Source organism: Asterias rubens, chromosome 20, assembly GCF_902459465.1.
Source record: "Asterias rubens chromosome 20, eAstRub1.3, whole genome shotgun sequence".
Classification (NCBI taxonomy): Eukaryota; Metazoa; Echinodermata; class Asteroidea; order Forcipulatida; family Asteriidae; genus Asterias; species Asterias rubens.
The window spans coordinates 10,485,197-10,508,879 of NC_047081.1; the positions used below are offsets into that span (position 1 = coordinate 10,485,197).

At 40.1% G+C, this 23,683-nt stretch overlaps 1 protein-coding gene across 2 annotated transcripts in view; it reads left to right on the top strand.

Moving 5' to 3' along the window:
- The window catches only part of LOC117303827 (paired box protein Pax-5-like), a 41,301-nt gene that overhangs the window by 11,461 nt on the left and 6,157 nt on the right, over positions 1-23,683 (top strand). For both annotated transcript variants that reach the window (XM_033788209.1, XM_033788210.1), the window contains exons 2-4: positions 2,491-2,656; positions 5,557-5,754; positions 7,110-7,297. In XM_033788209.1, the coding sequence (XP_033644100.1) occupies positions 2,491-2,656; positions 5,557-5,754; positions 7,110-7,297 (552 nt within the window). The remainder of the gene's footprint in view (positions 1-2,490; positions 2,657-5,556; positions 5,755-7,109; positions 7,298-23,683) is intronic.

Here is a 23,683-nt window from a genome sequence, read left to right on the forward strand (position 1 = left end):
AAAACCGCGAGTTTAAGATCCAAGCGATATGCATTAAACCCTGATCTTGGTAGAGAAATCTCACCAAGGACTTGAAGTTGAATCAATTTGGCCAGAAGTGCCTTCGGCTAGCCAACAATCCCCTCACAATCATTATCATCTGAGATCTAAAGCCTATTTAAACACCTCTTTTGTGCTGAGTTAAAACAACATTTTCAACGTCAAGAGGGGGGAGGTATTAGAGTGGCCAAGTCCCGCTCCTTAAGAAATCTTCCGATGGGTTTTGGATCGCGGCACTTTATGTCCTCCGGGTAGGAGCTTCACGCCCCTACCAGATGTCTGCCCCAGTGACTGCGGTGTGGGCCCGTCTCTCCTAGCCCTCTCCCTCGCAACATCTAATACCGTGAGCGTTAACCATTGCCCCCCGGTGCAGTGACGTCCGTGTCATGAAGTTGACAAGCTTTTAGCGTGTCTTGTTACGGATAAAAAGTGAAACCGTAGTCGCAGTGCGTTTCCACACATACCGATGGGATTATTTCCTTTTGAGAAACAAATCCTTTAAAGTTCTTGAAGATTTTGTTTCAATTTGGCAGTTGTTTTTCACTTGTGACGTATGATTTAGTGTTTCGACTTGCATTGGCCGCCATTCTGTTTATCCATCGTGTTGTGTACATAGAGCTATAATATAGCGTTATGGGTTTGTGTAGAATTCCAGCATTGATGTGTAAATATTTAGGCCACTAAATGAAACGTTTTTAAGAGACAGCTTGGCAACATACCCGTGTGTTCGTAAATATTTAATTTAATAAAATGTTTTAGAGATTTCTTATTTCAATTCGGTAATAACTCTGTGTTATGAAGTGTAGCAGCCGCTTGCAGCACGCCAACCAATTGTGACGTTAAGAAACCAGACTGTAACACCAGGGCTGTTCTCTCTAGTCAGTGTAGGGTACCCAAAGGTCACCACTCGTTAAATGAACACGAAATCACGCAGCACGCAACACTCTTAACTCCCAGACAGAATTGATTTTGAAGTCTAGCATCCTGTCGTGTGCGCGTGTACCCGTATCAATCGCTCGTGTTGCTTCAAAATAAGAACAAGAGAAAAAAGTGTTACCCATCACTTCAACAGCAGTTTCACTCACCTTTATATAGAAAATAAAAAACCCAGCCGAGTAAAACGTTGGCGAAGTGTGAAACTTGTAACATGCTTGAATGGGGTTATAGTCACAGCGCTTTTTTCGCACCTCTGTTACACGGGCAGGGAATAAACCCCCCTCTCGCCAACCCTCTTTTAAAAAATTCAGCACCCTCTTTCACGGTCAGCGCTGATCGGAACAAGTAGTAGTGTGTGATGTTTTGACTCGCAGGCCCAATTCCTCCGGAAACGCTTGACTTGGTGAGCGTATACTTGTCACGGGCCGTTGCGGGGAAGTGTGGCGTAATCCCTCGCTACGAGTCAACGCGTCGGCCGCTAAGGGTTTTTGCCCTGTCGGTCTTTTTTGTCGCTCTCTTTCTCTCGTAGGTTTTATGAACCGTTGAGAATAACTTATATTCATCCCCATTAACGGGAAATTATTTAAAGTGGTTTTATTTGCCGCTTATTATAGACAGTGTCGAGTACTCGGTTTGTGGCTTGTAAACGCACACCAATCTAGGTTTACCATGATGCTACTTTAAAGGCACTAGACACTCAACATAATTGTGAGCATAAAAACTTACTTGGTAACGAGCAATGGAAAGCTGTTGGTAGTATAAAACATTGTGAGAAACTGCTCCCTTTGATGTAACGAGGAGAGAGAGAGCGACAAAAAAGACCGAGAGGGCAAAAAACCATTAATAGCGGCCGACGCGTTGACTCACTCAATATAAAAGTAGTCAGCTGAAGCCTTTTAGTATGCATCTGAAAGCACACAAAGTAATGCACCAAGTGTTTTTTTTTTTTCATTATTCTCTTGCATCTTCGATGACCAATTGAGCAATTTTTTTTCACAGGTTTGTTATTTTATGCAATGTTGGGATAACCGAGTGAAAGGTGTCCATGGGTCGATTTCACAAAGAGTTAGGACTAGTCCTAACTTCGGACTAGTCCTACGAGATATACAAATTGCATGGTTATAGTCCTAAGTTAGGACGAGTAACTAGTCGATTTCACAAAGAGTTACCTACGAGATATACAAATTGCATGGTTAATAGTCCTAAGTTAGGACGAGTAACTGGTCGATTTCACAAAGAGTTACCTACGAGATATACAAATTGCATTGTTATAGTCCTAAGTTAGGACGAGTAACTGGTCCTAACTCGAGATAAGACTAGTCCTAACTCTTTGTGAAATCCACCCCAGTGCCTTCAAGGCATAAATAAAAGAGGTTTCCAATGTTACATTGTGACACAACAGAATGGAAGAGATGTTCAAATGTTACACTGTGACTCCACAAACATTACTAATGTGTTGCTTAACGACCCGTGACTAATGTTTTGTCTTCCTTTCTTCACAATATTTCTGCTCAGGTCATGGTGGGGTGAACCAGCTAGGCGGTGTATTCGTGAATGGGAGGCCGTTACCAGACATGGTCCGACAGCGGATAGTGGACCTAGCACACAGTGGGGTCAGACCGTGCGACATCTCACGGCAGCTTCGGGTGTCCCATGGATGCGTCAGCAAGATCCTTGGAAGGTAACTAACACTGCAATTGCGCTTACCTATCTAAGCTTACAAACTAATTAGCAAAGCATAAATATTAACTGGTTTTGTTAGTATTAGACTTTAGGTAAGCAGCAATAAATGATTTGCCTAAGACCGATCACCCACCAATAACAATAGAAACCACTTAACTAAACAACCAACCAACCATCAAACCAACCAACCAACCAGCCAACCATCAAAACAACTAATAAAGAGCCAAACAACCAACCAACCAACCAGCCAGCCAACCAACCAACCAACAAACCAACAAACCATCAGTCACACTCAAGCTATAGCAACTCAACAAGATACACAAATATCCAAACATTTTACACCTAAAACAATAAAAAGCCCCAAACACCCCAGTAAAGACACACAAAATAATATCGGTCGGGTCATGTGGATTAAACATCAACAACATAACCTCTGACCCCGGCCAAAAAGTGACTTCGGACAAGTGTCTTACGGTCGTCACCTGACTTGGAAGAAAAGTACACCGACTTCAAACTAAGGTTCATTGTGTCACAAACGACCAGCGAAAATAGATCTCACTGGCCGGTGCCTTATTGTAGACTGTATGCATGTTTAATGCATCTACAGTGCTTCACTAGACTGCATTAATCTACGGTAGAACCCGCCATTGCAAATGTTGCTGGTATCCATTTTGAATGTCCATTAAATAAATATTTTTAGGAGTCGATGGCTAAAGGGGCTCGCAATGGATAGTATTGCTTGTTGAGCAAGACAGTCGGGTGTATCTGCAAATCTCTGTGAAATACAAATTTCTACATTCAGCCCCCCCCCCCCCAAAAAAAAAAAAAATAGTTCAAATCGTTGTTAGTGTAAATAGTTTTCAGACAGACTATGTTTCTCATTCGGAATCTTTTCCAAAGTAATGTGTTGGGTTAGAAAAATAGTTGATTGGTAACTCGTGTTTTTTCAAATTCTTTATTCATATATTCAAAACTTGTAAATACAATTAGCATACATTTAAAAATATTGCCACTCTAAGCAGATTCTGCCTGTAGAACAAATTAGTTAGGGAAATAATATCATGTGGATTTTTAATTTGTTAGCATTTCCCGTCCGTCCATTTGTGTTGGAACTGGTGCCTGAAATCTGTAAACCGCGATCATAATCTTGCCCATCAATGGCACTTGCACAAAGTAAATACAAACTGAAAGTCACAGTTCATTTGTTTTAGTTGAGACTACAGACTAACTGTATTGCAAGGTCATTACGTTGTACTTTTTGTAACTATCCACGGTACGAATTTTATGAAATATTGTGTCAAAACTTGCTCTACGTTAATTTTAGTGTAGGCATTAAGTGCGTGCCCCTTTAAATGTCGCACAATGCATACGGCATTCTCGCGGGAGAAAAGAAACATGATTAAAACATGAATATTAATACATGGAGGTATTAAAATGGGACAAACATTTTAGACCGATTCTTCCGACTCACATACTTAATTAATTTTCACGACGAACAAGAAATAAATAAATAATAACAATATACAAAGAGTATGATCAAAATACGAACACTGCAATTAACGTATTTTTAGTCCTTTGTTTGAAAACGGACATCGAACGAAATGCTGAAAAAAATAAAATGGTATTTACTTAATACAATAGGCACTACTTTGCTAAAAATTTTACAAATTTCACATGTTCACATTTTTATTTGTACTCATTATTTATTCGTTTTTATTTGTTTTTATTGTTATTATTATTCTTATAATTTGTTTTATATTTCTTTATTTATTTGTTCATTATGTTTTATTTTTTATTATTATTTGGGGTTGAGGAAAGGGGCTTGTGTTTTGTACCTATTATTTGACAGAATAGAATTGAGAAAATAGTCATCTCATACTAAGCAACGGTAAGTCGTCCATGAATCTATTTGTGTATTTACCTATAAACACAGATGGACATCGTTCTTGTTGTCGTGAAGGATAACATATTTTTCGAATAATATCATGAAAAAATTGAATAATTTCAAAGAGACGGTAGAAGGAGTAACATCTAATTACCCGCATATTATCTGCAGCGTCGGTGTACAACAAGGCATAAACCCTTAATGGTTCCTGGCAACTACCAATCAAATTTCATATTTTTAGCGATAAATTTTAATGGCGGAGAGCATGTCGTTAAGCGCTTAGCGGGCTGCGGCCAGCATGGCAGTTTCTGCTCCCTTCTGTATCCATACAACAAACGCATCGTACTTGTTTGATCGCGAACTGATGCTTGTCTTAAAGGCACTGGACACGTTTGGTAATTGTCAAAGACCAGTCTCCTCGCTTGGTCCAAACAAATACACCAACCATAAAATCACAAGACTGCGGAAATTTTGGCTCAATTGGTCATCTGTTTTTCAAGAGAATAATACAAGAAGAAAAAAAAAACCTTGTAGTATAACTTTGTAAGCTTTGAGATGCACAAAAGCTTCAGCTGAAGTATTTTATTATTTTGAGTAATTACCAGTTTTGCTCAGTGCCTTTAAAATGTCGCACAATCGTGGCCCTAAAATAAATCATTTAGAAGAAAAAAGAATTTATTTGTTAATTTATTTCGAACTTAAAATTTCACACATCGTGTCACTAAACCCAAATGGACTGTCGGGGAAATACGAAGCGTAAACAAAAGCTGTCAGTGTTCACGCTGGATTATTATTATGTTTATTTAAAGGAAATTATGCAGTTCGTTAAACTTTAATACGATCGAAACATAAACTAGTCGGAAAACATAGTAATTTTGGGAGAATACGACCCAATTTATCCCAATACCTCGCTAAATTGATGACTATATAAAAAAAAAAATAAAAAAAAAAAAGGGGAAATATTTAGACTCTCTGTCTTTAACTATTTCCTCTCCTGTGATTGATCCAACCAGGTACTACGAAACGGGGTCCATCAGACCCGGAGTGATCGGGGGCAGTAAACCCAAGGTAGCCACCCCTCGAGTGGTCAACAAGATAGCGGACTACAAACGGCAGAATCCTACCATGTTCGCCTGGGAGATTCGGGATCGGCTCCTTGCCGAGGCCGTGTGCGAGAAGGACAACGTGCCCAGCGTCAGCTCAATCAACAGGTTGGTGTTTAATCATTACAATAATTGATATGATATTAATATTTCACCCTTAACTGTCCGCTGGCCAAGCGCCATGTTTGAACACTCAATGACCAGTCAGAATTATGTCCAAGTAGTTGTGCTGGCTTGTTCATTGCCTTCAAAAGCCATAGCCACTGACTACACTGGTTTCCAAACCGAGGTACCATTCAAAATGAGTGCTGAAAGAACTATTATAGGATATGTACCAGTGAAAAGCGCGGCAGACTATTGAAGTGACTTAATAAGTGTTCCCGCTGTCAAGTTGCTAAAATCGTTTTGGGCAACCCCTGTAATCATGACTTGTATTGCGTACAATATTGCAAATGAGGCACTCGAGGTGTTTGAACAAACATAAATATTTTAAGACAGGTTTTTTATTCATTTTATTTATTATAAGACCAATTTATGCATGCAACTTGGCTTTAATAGACCTTTATCACGGTGTGGTCATCTTTGATATTACCACATCCCAACTCATTGTAACCAAACTGAGGCTAGACGAAATAATAGTCTGGTGCCATGCGCAATGAGTGTTAGCATTCATTACTGTTATTGGAAACAGGGATTATGACCAAGATGGTGACAGCGTAATAAAGGTCTAAAGTTATGTGTCTAAAACAAAAAGGAGACTGATCTGAAATACATGATGAATTGCTCAGGAAATTATTGTATGAATATTCGTTTCTCAATTTTGCACAACATAATAATTATGAGGTCATTATTTGTACTTTCATTACTAATGAACGATGGGTAGACTGTGTGTGTGTGTGTGTGTTCCATCAACTCGCCATTAATATTGCAATCATCGCTTTCCCCCCCCCCCCCATTTGCCATCCCCATCATCATTTCCAAATGCAATTAAGAGAGAGGTCGTTTGTTATAGACTGGGTCAAGGAAAGGCGAAACAAGAAAGAAAACGGAGACAGATTTGATCCAACTCTATGAATATTCAGCTCCTTCGTAAAATGAGTCTGAAACATAGTGTAAGGCATAGGAGTGACTGGGTGTCTTTTGGCCACCCTGTTTTAACTTTGGAAACCCTGTTTTTTTTTGGGTAATTTTACGTGTAATTAATATTGAAAGAGGCAATTTCTCACTTAAATATTTGAATCTGAAAAATACTTCAGGCTTGAAAGCCTTTTTTCCTTTTACCTTTCTCTTGCAACTTCGATGACCGATATTGAGTCCCCATTTTCACAGATTGCCTAATGTTGGGATACGCCAAGAGATATTAACACTGGTCTGTAACAATTACTAAATATGTCCAGTGCCTTTGAGTGATTGGTTTAATTTCAGACAACAATAAACCCCCTTTTCAAAATCATTTTGTTCAGAATCGTCCGAAACAAACTCGGAGACAAGAAGGCAGATGACGACATCTTGACGGGGCTGACGCAAACGGCTACTTCATCCACGAACATTCTCACTCCAGAAGGGGACAGGACGGGCTCTTCCTATTCCATCAATGGTATTTTGGGAATTCAGAAACCGGAGAAAAGACACAAACGAGAGGGATACAGTGGTGAGTATATTTTTTGACTTTGTTATATTTTATCCAAAATGCAACAAAGAACATACAAAGGCATAAATGCATGTTTTGAGTGAAGCGTTTTGTGGTGATACTTTCAAACATTTTGAAGAACATAAACAAATTTCGTATCTCAGTATGGTAGAGGATTTTTTTGTATTTTTACAATCAAGATGTCAGATGTGGAAACGCTCCAAGCAATTTTGATTCTGAATTTATACCCGGATCAGAGTCACGTGGGGTCTGACCCAAATGACCCAGAAAATGGAGAACATGACGAAGAATTGGAGTTAAAATTCAATTGTTTCCGGTCAGCCTGACCCCGATTGGTTCCGGGGCCTCTTGGACCAGGGAGTTTTCAGATTGTACAGAAGTGTAATTACTGATAAGTCAATAGAGACGACGACCAACCGACCGGCTCATTTCATATCATGAATAAGATGATTACGTGATGTATCCGTAAAATTATCAATGTTGGCCTAAATATCTACCAATACCATGCAGTCTAAAACAAAGCCCTTCATTGCTGCTAATTAAACATTAGTCGCGTGTCTATTTGTAACAAAGCTAGGGTCGTTGACCGAGTGGTAGACAACAACATGTTCAAGACTGATACCAAGCTTGTATGCTTCGTTTATGGAAGGGCTAAGGCACTAAATGCATTAAAGGGCACCCGGTATGAGGAAAGTGTAAATTTATACTGGAGCATTATAGAGGCAATCGCCTTCGTTGCCTCCGTGAAGTATCAGGCTTGAGACACCACAAAAGTCACCCAAGAATGTTTCAGATGAAATCAGCGCCTAACTTGTTTTATCGGCGCCTGGGGCTTTACCCCCACCTGCATTCGTCTTTGACCCATCGATTCCCTCCCTTAATTTCACCCTATCCACTCCCTTCTAAAACCCCACAATCTGACCGCCTTTTCCTTCCTCCATTGCAATACCACCACCGGGTGAAATCCCCTTCAATCACGGCCGTTGATATCCCCGACGCCTGCCCTGTCGTGAAACAATAATTCCCGGGTACTATAACGCCATAAAACGCACTGTTCCGTTCAGCTGGGCACAGGAACCGTGATCTAAAAAGCAGTCTAAAAATCTCTCTTCTGGAACGGAAACACGGAGGCCGCGTATAAAACTGCTACAGCAGTACCACCACATCATTCACCCACAGAAAAAAACCCCTATATCATAGTAACTACCGTGTTTTTATGACCGGTGTTTATATATTTTATTCTCCGCTCCGGTGACTTTTGTGAATATTTTTTCTTTCGCTTTGAAGACGACATTGAGAACACAGATAATCAAGTCACTGTGGGACATGTCAAGATGATTTTTTTGTTTTAATAATAAATCCCCCTCGTAAGAAAAGGAAAAGATATAGAGTGCGAAAAAAAAAAATGCGTCTAATAAAATATAATAATCCGGTTGTTCCAAGACTTCTACTACATCCATATTAGCTGTTCCTCGGAGGCGTTACGGACCACTGGAGCGTGTGTAGATTACGCAGTTAGCGGCAGTCAGCCGGTTATAGCTTCTTGGTGACACATTCTTGAGAGAGGACAGAACGAGAGAGGAAGAGGGAGAAAACATGTGTCTTGCTACAGGCTGCTGGCCATGCATGATGGGGGGGAACAGGAATTGACTTGAGGCCCTGCCGGCAAGTCAAGACAAAAATAACGAGTTGACGTTATTATACATGCAGTATTATTATTAAATCCGTCAATTGCCTTAGACTTGTCTTTAATTACAGAGCAGGATTTTCTGTGTCCCCCCCCCCTCGTGTCTTGATTGTGTTCTTAGTGATTCGTTGCCGGCAGCAACAGAACTGTGTCATGTTGAAGAGTGACCAATAATCTCTGAAATTATTATCGGTTATTATTCAGCTCAGATTGTTGTTTTCATGTTATCCCCGCACACCAAAAGCGCGCGCCTCTCTGTGGAAATCCACCTTCTCTAAAACACAATTATTCTTGCAAATGAACTTGCTCAAATGAACTAAAATAAACAATAGGCCCTAATAATACTAATCTATCACTACAATAAAGGAATAAGTAAATGAAAAACTCGAATTACTCATGCCCCATTACAAATTTCAAATTTACCCTGATGTTAACAGAATCATGAAAGAAGCATGGGTGGGGGGGGGGGGTGGGTATAGAGTAAATGAAACATTTATGATATCATTTTGCTAGCTCTACCGGCTTGGCAGTGTTCATGAGTTCCGGTTCATTAATGATCCGGTCGTCCTTTTGTTCTCACTTGCTGTCTGGATGTCAATCCATGTTCGGAATACCTGATGAAGTTGACTCTCCTTTGCACACAAATAAAAACCTCACAAAAACTCTCCTAAACCAATTATGACATTAATTGTGTAAAAAAAAAAACTTATTACAAATAAAAACACACATTACTTTCCTAAACCAATTATTGCATTAGTTGTGTACATACACCATAGCTTCCCCGTCCCCACATCCGCGTTGTTAATTTTTAGCCAATAAAAGTCAAGCGCTGTGTACACATAGATTACGTTAAACGGGGCGTGTTTGGCGGGTCCAACAAATTACCTTATTAATATGATACGAAAGACAATCTTTTTGTTGTCAAATTGTGTGATTATGACGAACGTTATCAATCAGAAACGATTGTGCTGATGGAAACCATGGGGGAATATATGATAACCATCTCACAGGGACTGCTTTATGGTGTACATGAAAATCCGGCATGAAAACAAGAACATCAGACAGTACTTGGCAAGTGCACACCTGGGCTAAATTTCTTAGAGCTGCTAAGCACAAAAAGCAGCTAAGCTTTACACAAATATTACTTACCACAGTAAGGTTACCAGCCTAAATTACCATGTCACATTATGTACAATTTGTGACTGGTATAATGCTCATTGCAGAGATGTGTCAAACAATATTTCCTGCTTAAGCATCGCTATGAAATTGGAACCTGCATTGAGATTAATACAGCATGAATTGTTCATCTTTGTCCGAAGACTCTGCATCAAGCCGCCTAGTGTCGAATTTGTTTCTTTGTATAATCAGTTTTAACAACAAAAAACATCATCTTAGTTCGAATAATGATGGTTGTTGTATGGCAAGATTAATTACATACGAAGGTTTTTTTTTTTCCGGTCATCGTTGCACTGCATTCACCTTTAATATCCTCGAGCGCGACTATATTTATATTAAGCACAAGATATTTCAAACACATTGAAATTGTGTTTGGAAAAGAAAACAAAGACAGAAGAAAATTCGCCACCTCGCAATCCTGTTAATGACAGTTCCATGCACACACCAAGTTAGCTATTAACTCCTTGTTAATACAACCCCGTCAAAAAGAACGAACTGAAAGAGAGACAAAAAACAACAACACAAGGAGAGGAAAAGAAGGAGATTTGCTCCTCTCCTTTTTTTTTTAAATGAGCACCCGGACAGACGTGTGAAAAGGCAGCGTCCCGAGGGACTCTGCCCGCCGTGGAATCGTGGCTTTTCACGGCGGAAATGCAATGCCAGTCACGATTGAATTTCAGAAACGAATTTCGCCGGCCCGAGAAAACAAACCTGGCCAGCGCGCCATTAATGCCGGCGCGGGTCTCTTGGGTGCTTTACCAAGGGGGTATGGGATGTTTTCGGTCAGAAAATCAAACATGAATTAAGGTAATTACTTCATATCCGGATAATTTATCCGATTTGGTTAGATTTTTTTTGCCGTACTGTATACGTTTTAGTGTATTCAATTTCTTCATGATTGTATAAGGATTTTTTTTTGTTCTTCGTTTGTGTCTCAGTGTCTTTTTACCTGATATCAGTATCAATGCATTTTAAGCTTAAAACTTTACCCTTTTTAATAAATCGCGTTATAAACCGTAAGGGTACAATTTTAAACATTATTTTGTGTGGTTGAACACAGACAAATTGACTAGGGCGGGGCTTGAACCTGCAACCTCCGTATTAACCAGCGCGCTACCAACTGAGTTATCTATAGTCCTATGTTTTAGATAAGATTATATTAGATTAGATTTTGTTATTCGTCATGCCCAGCATGAAAATCACTTTCGCGATTTGCACATTAAAATACAGTTATTAAAAATAGCACAAAACATACATGAACCGTATACATTAAAACAGCAACAATATAATAAAAAATATCACATTGATTTTTTTTTTAAAATACATCGGAATTAAAATATACATAAAAACATAAATTAAACTAAGGGTGACTTGGAAAGGAAAGGGGGATGGAAAAGGGATAGAAGGAAGGGTGGGGAGGGGTGGAAAGACAATACATGGGAACGAGGGAGAGGCCATAGGAGACATGGATTGGGAAGTACAAGCAAGTTATCAAATAAAATTAGTTGGCGTTCTCCTTAAGTATAAGAACAGTATTTGTGGGTCATTTTTGTCTTAAACCACTATTTTTGAGACTAAATATTCAGTGACATGATGGGAAAATAGAGACAGAAATACTTTGCACAATTTAACTATTTTGGGCTGGCTTTGTTCGCGCCATCACCATGTTTTGTCTGGCACCAAGAATGCTCAATATTGATGCAAGCACGCACTACTGATTACAAATAAGGGCATCAGACTTATTGCACATTCCAACCTCGGTTTGGGCACACCCATTTAAACAGAAAAATGTTATATACATCGTTTGTTTGTCGCAATTATTAAGATTTTAAGTCCTATACTGGACTACCCGTTCATTGAGCAGACGCAGTTCTCAGATTTTATCCACGCTAAGAAATTTGTTTAAAGTCTAAAAAATAATCGACTTAGTCCACGATTTAGTCCAAGAACATTTGCTTCAACCTGAAAATAGCTTTTAACAAGTTTTTTTTTTCTTCAGGATTGGTCCAGGACTATGCCCAGAATGACATAATTATTAAAAGTCCCGAAAATCTTTCTGGAGCCTTTTCCGAAATCCAAGACGACGTCCAAACTGGCCGCCATTTTAAAATCTTATCATATAACCACTCAACCATACAAGATGTAAAATACAATCAGATCTAATCCACGCTAAGCAATTTGTTTAAAGTCTAATAACAATCAACCTTTCATGATTTATGAAAGCAAGCGTATACTGTGTACAAATAGTCCCCAACAAGTCAACGCATCATCAGATTGATTCAGTTTTGATGAGCCCATAAGTGCAAGGAGGGTGTTCAAGGGAGAAATGCAACCGAAGTTCAGATACACCGAGGAGTAGAGGCAGAGAGAGAAGTAGATTCAACCGGCGCCCAGGCTCCAAACCTCCCGGCAGCCGTATTCCTCTGAGAGCGTCTTAATGATGTAGTTAAGACCGGAGAGAGAGAGAGAGAGAGATGTCCCTGTAAAAAGGCTCTTTTGCCTCCGCGCAGAGCCCTCGTTCCCTCATATACCCCCCGACTTCACGCTCGACCGTGTTCGACGTGGTTAATAAGGCGAGGAAGTCAGGCCATCTGTGCGAGTGCCTTCGAACAAGGTACTAACACTACACACTCAAAGCAGTTTTCGGAACTTCCTCCTGTATATAGTCACCCCAAAATTGTTTCTTATTTTGTTTACTCGCTCTGCACACTATATACAAGTTTGATGATTTCATACTCTGCGATGTATTAATGGATAAGGTGAAATCCCCTTGTGAGTTATAAAAACCACATACGACAGTCGTTTGGAATGCATTAAGGCCTCCATCTTCTATCTGTAACTGGTATATGAGGGCCTATCCACGTGTCGTGGCCCCAGTTCTGCCTCTCCGAAGAGTAGAGGGGGTGGTAGAGAGAGGGCAGATTCACATATGGGATAGATATGCGTAGTGCAAACGTGTGTATAGATCTCTTTAAGCGACTGCATGCCTGGGCTCAACTTGCTGAGAGGAGAAGAAACGAGCTAATCTGGACAGCCTGCAACTTGATAAGCAATCTTATTAAAGCGCACCATCTTCATGTCTCCGCGTAGGGTATTGGGTGTACATCTGATATTCTTACCTATCAACGAGCAATGACAAAAAGATCCACCGGTTTTTTTTATATAGAGTTTTAAAGGCACTGGACACCTTTGGTAGTTGTCAAAGACCAGTATTTCGCTTGGTGTATCCCAACATAATATGCATAAAATAACAAACCTTGGCAAATTTTGACTCAATTGGTCATCGAAGTTGCGAGAGAATAATGAAAGACAAACCACCCTTGTTGCATTACTTTGTGTACTTTCAAATGTTTTCTTCCTCCATGTTCAGTTGAAGTCTGTTACTATTTGAGTGAGAAATTAGGCTACCTCTTACCTCAAAAACTACATTACCTCAAAAGGAGCCGTTTCTCACAATGTTTTATACTATCAACAGCTCTCCATTGAATATTACCAGAAGTATGTTTTTACGCTAACAATTATTTGGAGTCATTACCAATAGTGCCCTGTGCCTTTAAAGCTCGTGGACTCGTACACATCGTAAGCGCATGTCGTGCGGAAAATCCCTAGTATATGGGCAGAGGGGGGGGGGGGGGGGCTGTAGTTCACGCTGTGCGTGGTCCCACGACGGATCAGTGTCCCGCTAACCCCTAAAATCTCTTGGGCCAGCCACCCTCCCCCAAAAATGCGAACATTCATAAGTCATTTGCACAACCGAAGACCAATCAAACGCTTTCTATAGTCTCTGTCTAACTCTATCTCTATTTGTACCGATCATCCGTTGTCCTAAGGCGAACGATTTCCCATTTAGTTCATTTATCAAATTAGATCGCTCTTGATTATCAAGAATATTATTAATGGGGGAAATTTGCACTTAAAAACGCATTTCGCAGAAATGTTACTTCGAAAAAAAAGGACAAACAAATAATTACATCTTCCTGTATTTTCACAACTGCATTAAATTATAATATAATAATTGTTACACCCGATTGATATGGAACGCCAATGATGCCCTTAATCTTGCCAATGCATTGATGATCGACTCTGGTCTTTGACACCACAACGCCGCAAAAGGTAACAATGTTCACAACTTAATGCGCCAATCAAGTTTGGAAGCAGACACGCAAAGAGTGATTCTTGAAATCAAATGAATTTTGTTTAAAACAAACTTGTGTCAATGATGACTTAATTAATGCAATATTTACTTGATTAACATTATAGGACCCAACATTAATGCAGACAGGCTGCGCAGAATAACTGTTTTTAAAACCATTGTTGAAATGTAACGTTATTCGGTTTGAAGTTGGGCCGGACAGGGGTGGTGGGGGTCTGCCCGTCCCAGCGCCCCGGGCTCTAAACCAATAATACACGGCCCAAGAAAGGCCCCCACAAGGCTCGGTCGTGCACATCCATTAATCTTGACACAAACTAACATCATCTATTCAATTTGACAACAAGATTACCAAAAGATATCCTCCCTTATTCTCACCATGCACAATTCCCAAATGTGTCGACTGTCCCGGGCTCCCCGAGTGCGCATGACCGGGCAAGGCATGACGGGATCAACAAAATATAAGAAGAAGAACAAAAAATAGGAAGAAAAAATATAAGAAGAAGAAGAAAAAAAATCGTGTTTCCCGGCGGCACGCGGCTCAATTTCCCCCCTTCATTATATTTAATTTTACCGCTGCTCGCTTGTAATCAAATTTCAGTCTTAAAGCATACAAATGAGCATGATAGATCGCACATCAGGGAGTTTAACAAATTTCGCCGGCCGTTCCCGTGAGAATATAAATTGCCCATTTCCTATGGCGTTATTACGCCGGGCCAAGTCAGGCTCGGAACGTGAGTCTACCGCGTTAGACGGATCCTCCGGCTCGATGGAAGCATGAATGGGCCACTTCTGGATGGAGAGATTAGCCAATTTGAGCGGGTCTCCCGGGAGCTCGGCGCGGCAGGCTGCGCCTCAAGCTCGGAGTTTCACCGAAACACGCACACATGGACAAAAAAAAAGACAGCAGTAGAGATAGAGGGGAGAGCAAATTCCGGACCGTTGTCAACGCAGAACTGAGCACATTACACGCGCCTGAAAGCAAGAAACTCGACAAAACCACAAAAAGACAAACCCCAAGGCCTCTCTCTTCCCCCAAGTACTATGTAACCATCAATATGAAAAATATCTACTGACTTCTGTCACGGTGGCATGCAGAGAGAAACCCTCGCCCGGCCCATCGCCTCTAAAGTACCGTTGGTCCTCACCTCAGCCAAATACATCCAGGTTTTCTTTTTACGGGCTGGCTCTGGCAACATGATGAGAAATTGATAATGTCATTATTCAAACTGCCCGCGGAAAATTACTTTCCTTCTGTTCGGCAATAGAGCGATTTCAACGCAAAATGGCTGCCAGCCATGATTTTTACAACAGCATGAACATTTTGAATTTAACCTGGAACATAGATGACTGAAATGCTTGGGTCCAAAGTCCTTCCTCAAACCTGCAATGTTCCGTCATTGAAGAAAGACCAGATCAGACTTTATGGATCGGTGAAATCTTAAGGATTTCTGTAGAAAAAAAATGGTTCTCTTTTAACGAATGAAATGACACTTAGCGTATTTCCCTCCATTTGTTCTTCCTTTAAAATGAAATCAAAAGATGGCATAATATTGCTCAATGATGCAGACACCATAAACAGTTTTGACGACATATTATTAACAATAAAAACTCTGCTCGCGGAAAAAAAAGAATTATTAGGCAGTCAACCCAATAACTGTTAAGAACGCAAACTCATCGCACATTAACCTGTCGAAAAATCCACTGAGGTGTATCACGTGAAACGAAATCATGAGATTTCTCACAAGCTTTGACCTAACCCAGTTGAGTTTACCTGTTTACTGTTTACAACACGCTTGATTGGCTGTGTGATTTATTGAAAAGCAAAATTGTATTATTTACCTATTATTCAAAATAGATGTCATATCATTTTCTCACCAGCCTTGCATTCTCAACGTCGGGTTTTCTTGTCTGTCATTTTGTCTTTTTTTATTTTATCAATTATTTTATTTCTTTACTAAAAAACAAAAGTACACTTTCAGAAACCTACAGGATTCGTGCTTTAAAAAAAAACCGCAAATGTTTTGATCTCAACAGCAGTTTACAATTCAGTCGTCCATTTTGTTCATTTTGCTAAATTGTATTTATTTATCTAAATGCGCGCGTAACGGTCTCGCTGTTAGGAGTGTTGTGTCAACCCCCCCCCCCCCCCAACACACAATCAAGGTCTACATAAGACTCCAACCGTTTTACCTCTCCCTTCACTACCAATCAACTTTATCCTTCAAACAAAACCAACCCAAATAACCTCTTAAACCAATTTCATCCTCACCCCTCCCCCCTTTCCGCCTTCAGTCAAAGTGCCACAGTCTCGCTTTTCCCCCAACAAAACCATTACTATGTCATTAGTCATATTGGCAATATACAATATTAATGTCATCCCCCAATCATGGGTCCATTGCTAGGCCAGGCAAGCCTCTCGCCATATACCATCGTGCATATATAATGACAGCTTCACCTTGCCCTAGGCGCTCGTAAGCGAGCTCCCGGTCAGAACGCTGACGCCAGCCCGCCTGTAAAACACAGTGCCCCTTTTTATCATCGTTTTGTCTCAGCTCAAAAGCGGAAGAAATATAATAATTTGTATGATTATTGTATGACCATAATTTTCTTTCCTGAGCCAGACGTTGTTCCCCATCTACATTAACATGTACACACCCATTGTTTGCCATTGTACATGATATCTAAAATTGCGGTCTAGTTCGCCATTTTTGTTTTTTTAAAGAGAATTTGCGTTTGATGAACTTTTCTGATGGACGACTGCATCAATTATGGCCAAACTCAATCAAGGGTATACCGGGCTCAATGGGACTGCACTTTAAAGCGAGGGCGTTTCCCTGCCGACCCATCGCCACATGGTCGTGTAAGTGGGAAGGGGGGGGGGGGAGATGGGCGAAAGAGTTCACGTTCATAATCTACATTCTCAACTTTAAGGAAAACTATTAATTGTTTTGTAAAGGCATCCCAGCCTATACAAGCTTTTGATTTAATGGGCCATGCCTCTATACAGTTTTCAGTTTTGTAAAATCCCATTGTTTGTATTGGTATATTGTGTTTGTATGGAAATAAATGTTGATTGGTTTGATTTGAACTGCGGTAATGTTTGTTTCTAAATAGCTCGGTCAGAAGGCATTTACTTGCGTCAATTCGGTAAAAGGCCCTAAAATAGTGGGTCTAAAACATTAGACGTCCTCCATAGAACATAAAAAGCACAATAAGAGCTATTTAGACGGACCGTGCGCATAATAAATTCTGCCGAAGGATTCAACAGAGGGCGTACTAAAACTAAAGACTTTGTCGCAAACACCTGGGTTGAGGATGTTAGACAAACACAGGGATATGTCTTATGGCAAAGGCAGTGTTTATAGTGTTCCAAAAGCACTGTACTGTGTGGAAACTGTGCCTTTTTTAATTCGATTTTGGCTGCCATGCCATTAAAGTTTTAATTACATCATTGTCTAACACGCGCAGGCTAACACACTCTATCGGTTAAAAAGAACAACACCCATTGCATGCTTAAAGACAGTGGACACTATTTGTAATTGTCAAAGACCAGTCTTCTCACTTGGTGTATCTCAACATATGTATAAAATAACAAACCTGAGAAAATTTGAGCTCAATCGGTCGTCGAATTTGCGAGATAATAATGAAAGAACAAAACACCCTTGTCACAGGAAGTTGTGTGCTTTCTGATGCTTGATTTCGAGACCTCAAATTCTAAACTTGAGGTCTCGAAATCAAATTCGTGGACAATTACTTCTTTCTCGAAACTACGTCACTTCAGAGGGAGCTGTTTCTGACAATGTTTTATACCATCAACCTCTCCCCATTACTCGTAATCAAGAAAGGTTTTATGATGATAATTTGTTTGAGTAATTACCAATAGTGTCCACTGCCTTTGATACAATATTGCCAGTCACGAAACCATCTACTAACAGGCCGATCAGGTTTTGTTTAGAGCGAAATGTAATAATTATATCCTTAAAAAAAAACCATTGAGGATGGATTCCAAATGTTTTCCTCTCCACTGTGGTATACGGTGGCCCGAGGAGGAGCGCCAAGCTCCCAGCGGATACCACCGCGGGAGAATCCGTCACTGGCGCTCGCCAGGCAATTTGCAGCGCCCGGGCAAAACGACTTCGGTCCCGCGTGACCAGAGCAAGGAGACACGCTCTGCATAACCTTGTCGGGGTTGGCTCGAAGCCCGTTAATGTATAAGGCACACGGCGGGCGGCTATAAGCACATCTTATTAACGGGGGTAAATATTGAAGTATCATGTAGTCAATGTTTGTAGCTCAGAGCAATTGGCTGTCACATTGCTGCCGTGTAGCAGTGAGTTTCAGACCACCACTGTGAAGAATTAGGTTATGCAAAAACGGGACTACCATTTCTCCATCCGTCCCTTGCCACACAGTCATGTAAACATTTCCATTTTCAACTCAACCCCCCATCTAAAAAAAACACAAAAAACAAAACGCACAGAAAAAACAACGATATATGAGGCTATGAAGGTAGAACGCAAAATACGAAGTGGAGTTTTTACGAAAAATGGCACAGAAATTGAAAGACGCAATAGGTTTTACACGCATCCAGTATGAGAGTTGAAGTATACATGTGCCGGCTTTGCTGTCTAGCACTTTGCTGTCTGTGGTTTTTTGTTGTCCTTGTCGACGTGTCAAAGTCCTTGCCCGTCACAGGGATATATGCTTAATTTTTTTTCCCCCGCATGTTGGCTTTCATGTTAACTTCACTCGATATTATCTTTTAAATTTCTATACATTTTGTTATTGTTGAATTATGTGGTATCCATCTCTTCATAAGTAAACTCATTGTTATTTGTTTCAACTTTGTTTAAAACTGTCATTGTCAACGTGAAACATAAAATTGTGCATTGAATTGAAAACGTGTTGGGTTTGAGAGCAGAGATGACTTAGCTAATGAGGACAGAGCAATCCAATATTAGTTGAAGTCATTTGCTGTAAGGTTACGCCAATACGTGCCTCCAAACGTGGTAGCGCTAGCACTGATGGGTCATGTTTCACACTAGTCATTAGTTTCCACATTAAAAACTGAATTATTCAACCAAGGACGAAATTACCATGATGAAAACAAGACAATCAAACATGGCTATAGTTATAGTATCTCACATTATGATGGACCCTCGTTTATGCACGACTAGGGTCAAATGACTCGAACATAATTCTATGAATATTTTTCTAATGAAATTTACACCGACAATGACCATGTCCCCATCGTATATTTACCAGCTAAAAACGCTAACGAAGCGTACTGATGAAGTTTTGATTGAAAATAGCCACTCATCAAGGGTGTACGAACGATAATCATGTATACTTTTCCGACGAGGAGTGCGTTGGGCACAATGAGTTGCGTACATCGCATTAATTAACCGTTGATGGTCGCTGATCGGTTCAAGTGGATTCCGTGTGATACTATAATGCTTTAATTGGACACGTGCACTGGCATTAATCAAGCAGACCACGCCACTGACAGGCTCATTATTCTCTGAATTTTGTCTTTCTCTTTCCCTCTGTCTTTCCTCTCACTGAATTATGGCCGTCAGCTGCCACTCCTCGGGGGATGTACTTGATAGTATGAATGAAATGAAGAAGTTCTCAGAAACTTGGCGAAAAGGGATACATTTTGTTTTATCGTGCATGAGTAATACACGGCGGGGACAAGACTGGTATCAGTATTGCAATGGGTGATGCGGCGGCCATTTTGAATTGTTTGTTTTTTTGGTAGCTGAGGCCTTTTCGAAATTACAGCTTGGGCTTTGACTCCGTCATTTTTTAATGTTAAATATTTTCTAGTGTTAGACATAATGCACTTTAGGTACGGAACTTTAAACGGGCCGACGGTTCCCAGTCGTGGTTTCGAAAAGGAATTATTGTTTAGCTCCCCATCCATGCAGAGCTTTCAAATTCGAAAACGGTTGGGAATATAGTCTGGTGCCTGTTGTGGAAGTAGACTCAGTACCAGTCTGCGTTATGTACTTATGGAATCTAAAGAAGATAGTTTTCCTGAAGATAATCAGAGCATACTGATCGAAACGTTGATTCGTTAACCACCGGTTCTTTTCAGAACCGACACTACGGCAGGCCTAATGCTGATAATTACATGGAAGGTAAAAACAAATTTACACTTCGTATTATGCGGTGGATTTTTTTCAACTTGTTTGAATTTCGATCGTCAAAGGCAATCATCTTGTTATTTTAATACAATCCTTCGAAAATAACAACTGAGCGATGATACTATAATAACGTAGGCACGGTGCCATGTTGTTTTCGGCCGGGGTTGTTTTTGATTGGTAACCAATACGATTGCGTGTCCCAGGTTGACATCCGAGACAGGGTACCAAGACGTGTGGGAAAATGACTACGGCAACGCTAATCTAACTTGGTGCATATCGCGATTCGCTTTAAAGGGGCAGTTGTGACGGGGAGAAAATGTCTGCCAAATAGTAAACTGAGAAAATAGAATTAGCTGTTTCAAACTGCTTACCAACCATAAGGACCGATGACAAATGCAAACAAATTGTTAATGGTCTGACTTTTTGACCCCTAGCAGAATTTTTCTTGAAGGGAAGTTATTGTCAACAAACACATAATTAAATGTCCACCAAATTCAATTTTGCAGAGCGGTTTCATTATTAAGCCATTTATACTAACTCCTGAGGAAATTGTATTATTTATAAGTTGTTGTGTCCTCGTCTGTGGGAACGAGACCATTTTATTTAGTGAGGGTTGTTTCAGGGTTGAGGGAAAGGTTAACTTGAACAATGCATCATTGCTCGTGGAAATGTTTCTGGGAACAGATGGCACCAAGTATTTTGTTTTGCGGTTTTTGTTTTAGCATTTAACGTAGATGTATTTTGAAGTATTTAACCGTAAGTGTGTGTGCATTACTCCTTTAAAAATGTCATTGAATACCAGGAGATCGCTATTGTCAGGCTTGGTGTAATTTCAGTATCAGTGCACTTTGGTCTTTAGTTGGAAACTCTATTTGAATTCTTTGTACAGTGAAGCATTTTATAGCATTTAAAAATAGACCTTTGCGATGATAAAAATGCTGAAAAGGCTTTCAAACTTGCTATTATGTTCTTCTTCAAAGCCCAGAACACTTGTGTCTTATTTGGAACCACAGTGGAAATTGAAACTACAAAATTTATGACGTTTAAAATTAAAAGCTTGCGATGATATCTCACAATAATAAAAAGGCTTCCCAATTTGCTACATGTTCTTCTTCTAAAGCTCACAATGTTTTAGAACGCTGGAAAGGTGTTGCGAGTGCTGCATGTGAACTGACGTGGTTCTTTTTCCTTATAATTAAACTGCACATTTATATTTCCGATAATGAGTAGTTGACGACGGAGTTGTTGGTAGACTGTCGTCCCCTGACGGAAATAAAACGCAATAAAGACCGGCGGCCCATCAACTGTAATGATTACTTTGACGTCCGGGAACCAGACATTGTGTAACCATCCAACCTCGTATCCATCCTCTTCACTTTTGGTCTAACCCGAATCTCAGCTGAATAGTCAGGCTTAGTGATATTCGTCCTAATTAATTCCGAATTCCCATCTTGTGTGCCCTCGACAATAAAAATCGGAAACAGTGTAATATTAAAAAGCATGTATGGTCTTCTTAAGCCCATTTAATGTGTTCATGAAGGATAACCTTTGTACCCATTAAAACGTTCTTACTTTTTTCCAAGGACCAAAATGGCGCTGTTGGATTACTTTCAAACCAAAACAAAGATCACCTGCAACCGCCTAATTTGAAAATTCGCAAAAGTTGACTGATGCCGTTCAGTGACGGGGCCAGACAACTCAATCACACAACTAATCAAACCACCCCTTTTCCCCACATCCAACTATTCTTCATCTTGGTCTTTCAGCCATTTTATGAATCAAAATTCCGGGAATCCCTTTTGCTTGCTTAAAAAAAGGTTTGGTTTATTTGCATTTATACGAGTTAAGGAAATGTAATACGCGTGAATATGAAAACAACATTGACCAAAGGGTGTGGGTTTGTGAGACATGTATACATGGATAGCTGACAAGGCGACACACCGACTCGACGCAGTTTCTAAATGATACACATACCGCAACCACTCACGGTAGTCAAAATCGTCTCACCGCGCGAGGCGATTTTGGGGTGTTTTGTTTTTGGCGTTTTGGGTTCTTGTGGAAGTTTTGTTTTACAATTATGAGGGTGTATGGGTTTACTTTGTTTTTGTTTGCCAGAATGGACTCGTCTTGGCGACTGCTAGGGACGTAAACACCGTCTATATGACACTCCTTTGCTAATTAAGAAAAAATAAAATAGTTGAAATGTAGAGCGGGTTTCAAGGTGTGGTGGTTCGTGTTTCATGGCCACTTTTTAGTCGAAATGCTTGGTGATAAAATTCATACATTTTCCGGTGTTTCTTAAAGGTAGTGTACCGGATTGATGAGCCGACTATAGCTAGGACCAACCATATTCTTATACATGAAAGAACAAAAAACCTATACATAATCTGGGATTAATCCGTTTTAAAAATCGGGAGAAAATAGTGAAATCTTATTTTTTTAATGATCTACAGAAATAAGCGGTTGCGTTTTTTTTTTACTGCATGGTGCCCCTCTCAAATTTGTCGAGAAGTACTTTCTGCTTAACAGCTTTATGAAATTGGACCCGGCGCATTTATTCGTGTTCTTGAATACTTCAATGAAACACTTGAGCTGTGTACACGAATTGTGCCTGCAGAAAGTACAGTCTCTCTGGATGTGACGTCACGGGTTACATAGTTTGTAGGTAATGAGCAAGCAGCTCGTTTGGAAAGAACAAAATTCTCACTGAGTCAGAACAATTTTTCTTCTCTGTATAATAATATTCTTTTCTTGAAGTTCACTGTTTACCGGTCACTTAAAGTGAGTCTGCCTTCCGTGGGGTGTAGAGAAGCCGGGGAAAAATAATGGCATTTACCCCCTCTCGCTGACTTTGACAAATGATCAGCGAGCATCAATATTTATCAATGTCAATTTACTATATTTATGATGTAAAGTCTTATCTGTCTTTACCCTCAGCTCTCTCCCGCTCTGGTGAATAACTTACCCTTGGAATACTGAAACACTGGTCTGCCATGAATAACAAACACTGTCAATATTTATGAGAGTGCCCCAAATGATCTAGCTGAGGGACTCGAAGTTCGCTTGAACGTTCAGCAGGCATTTTTATATCTTGCAAAATTAATCACCCTTTTTTTCCCCTTCCCTCCCGAGCCAGAGCTGATGCATTTTTAAAAAAGTTCGCTGTTCTATTCAGTGTGTACAAAGGCCTGGATTATAGGCAATATGTTTCAGAGGTTTTG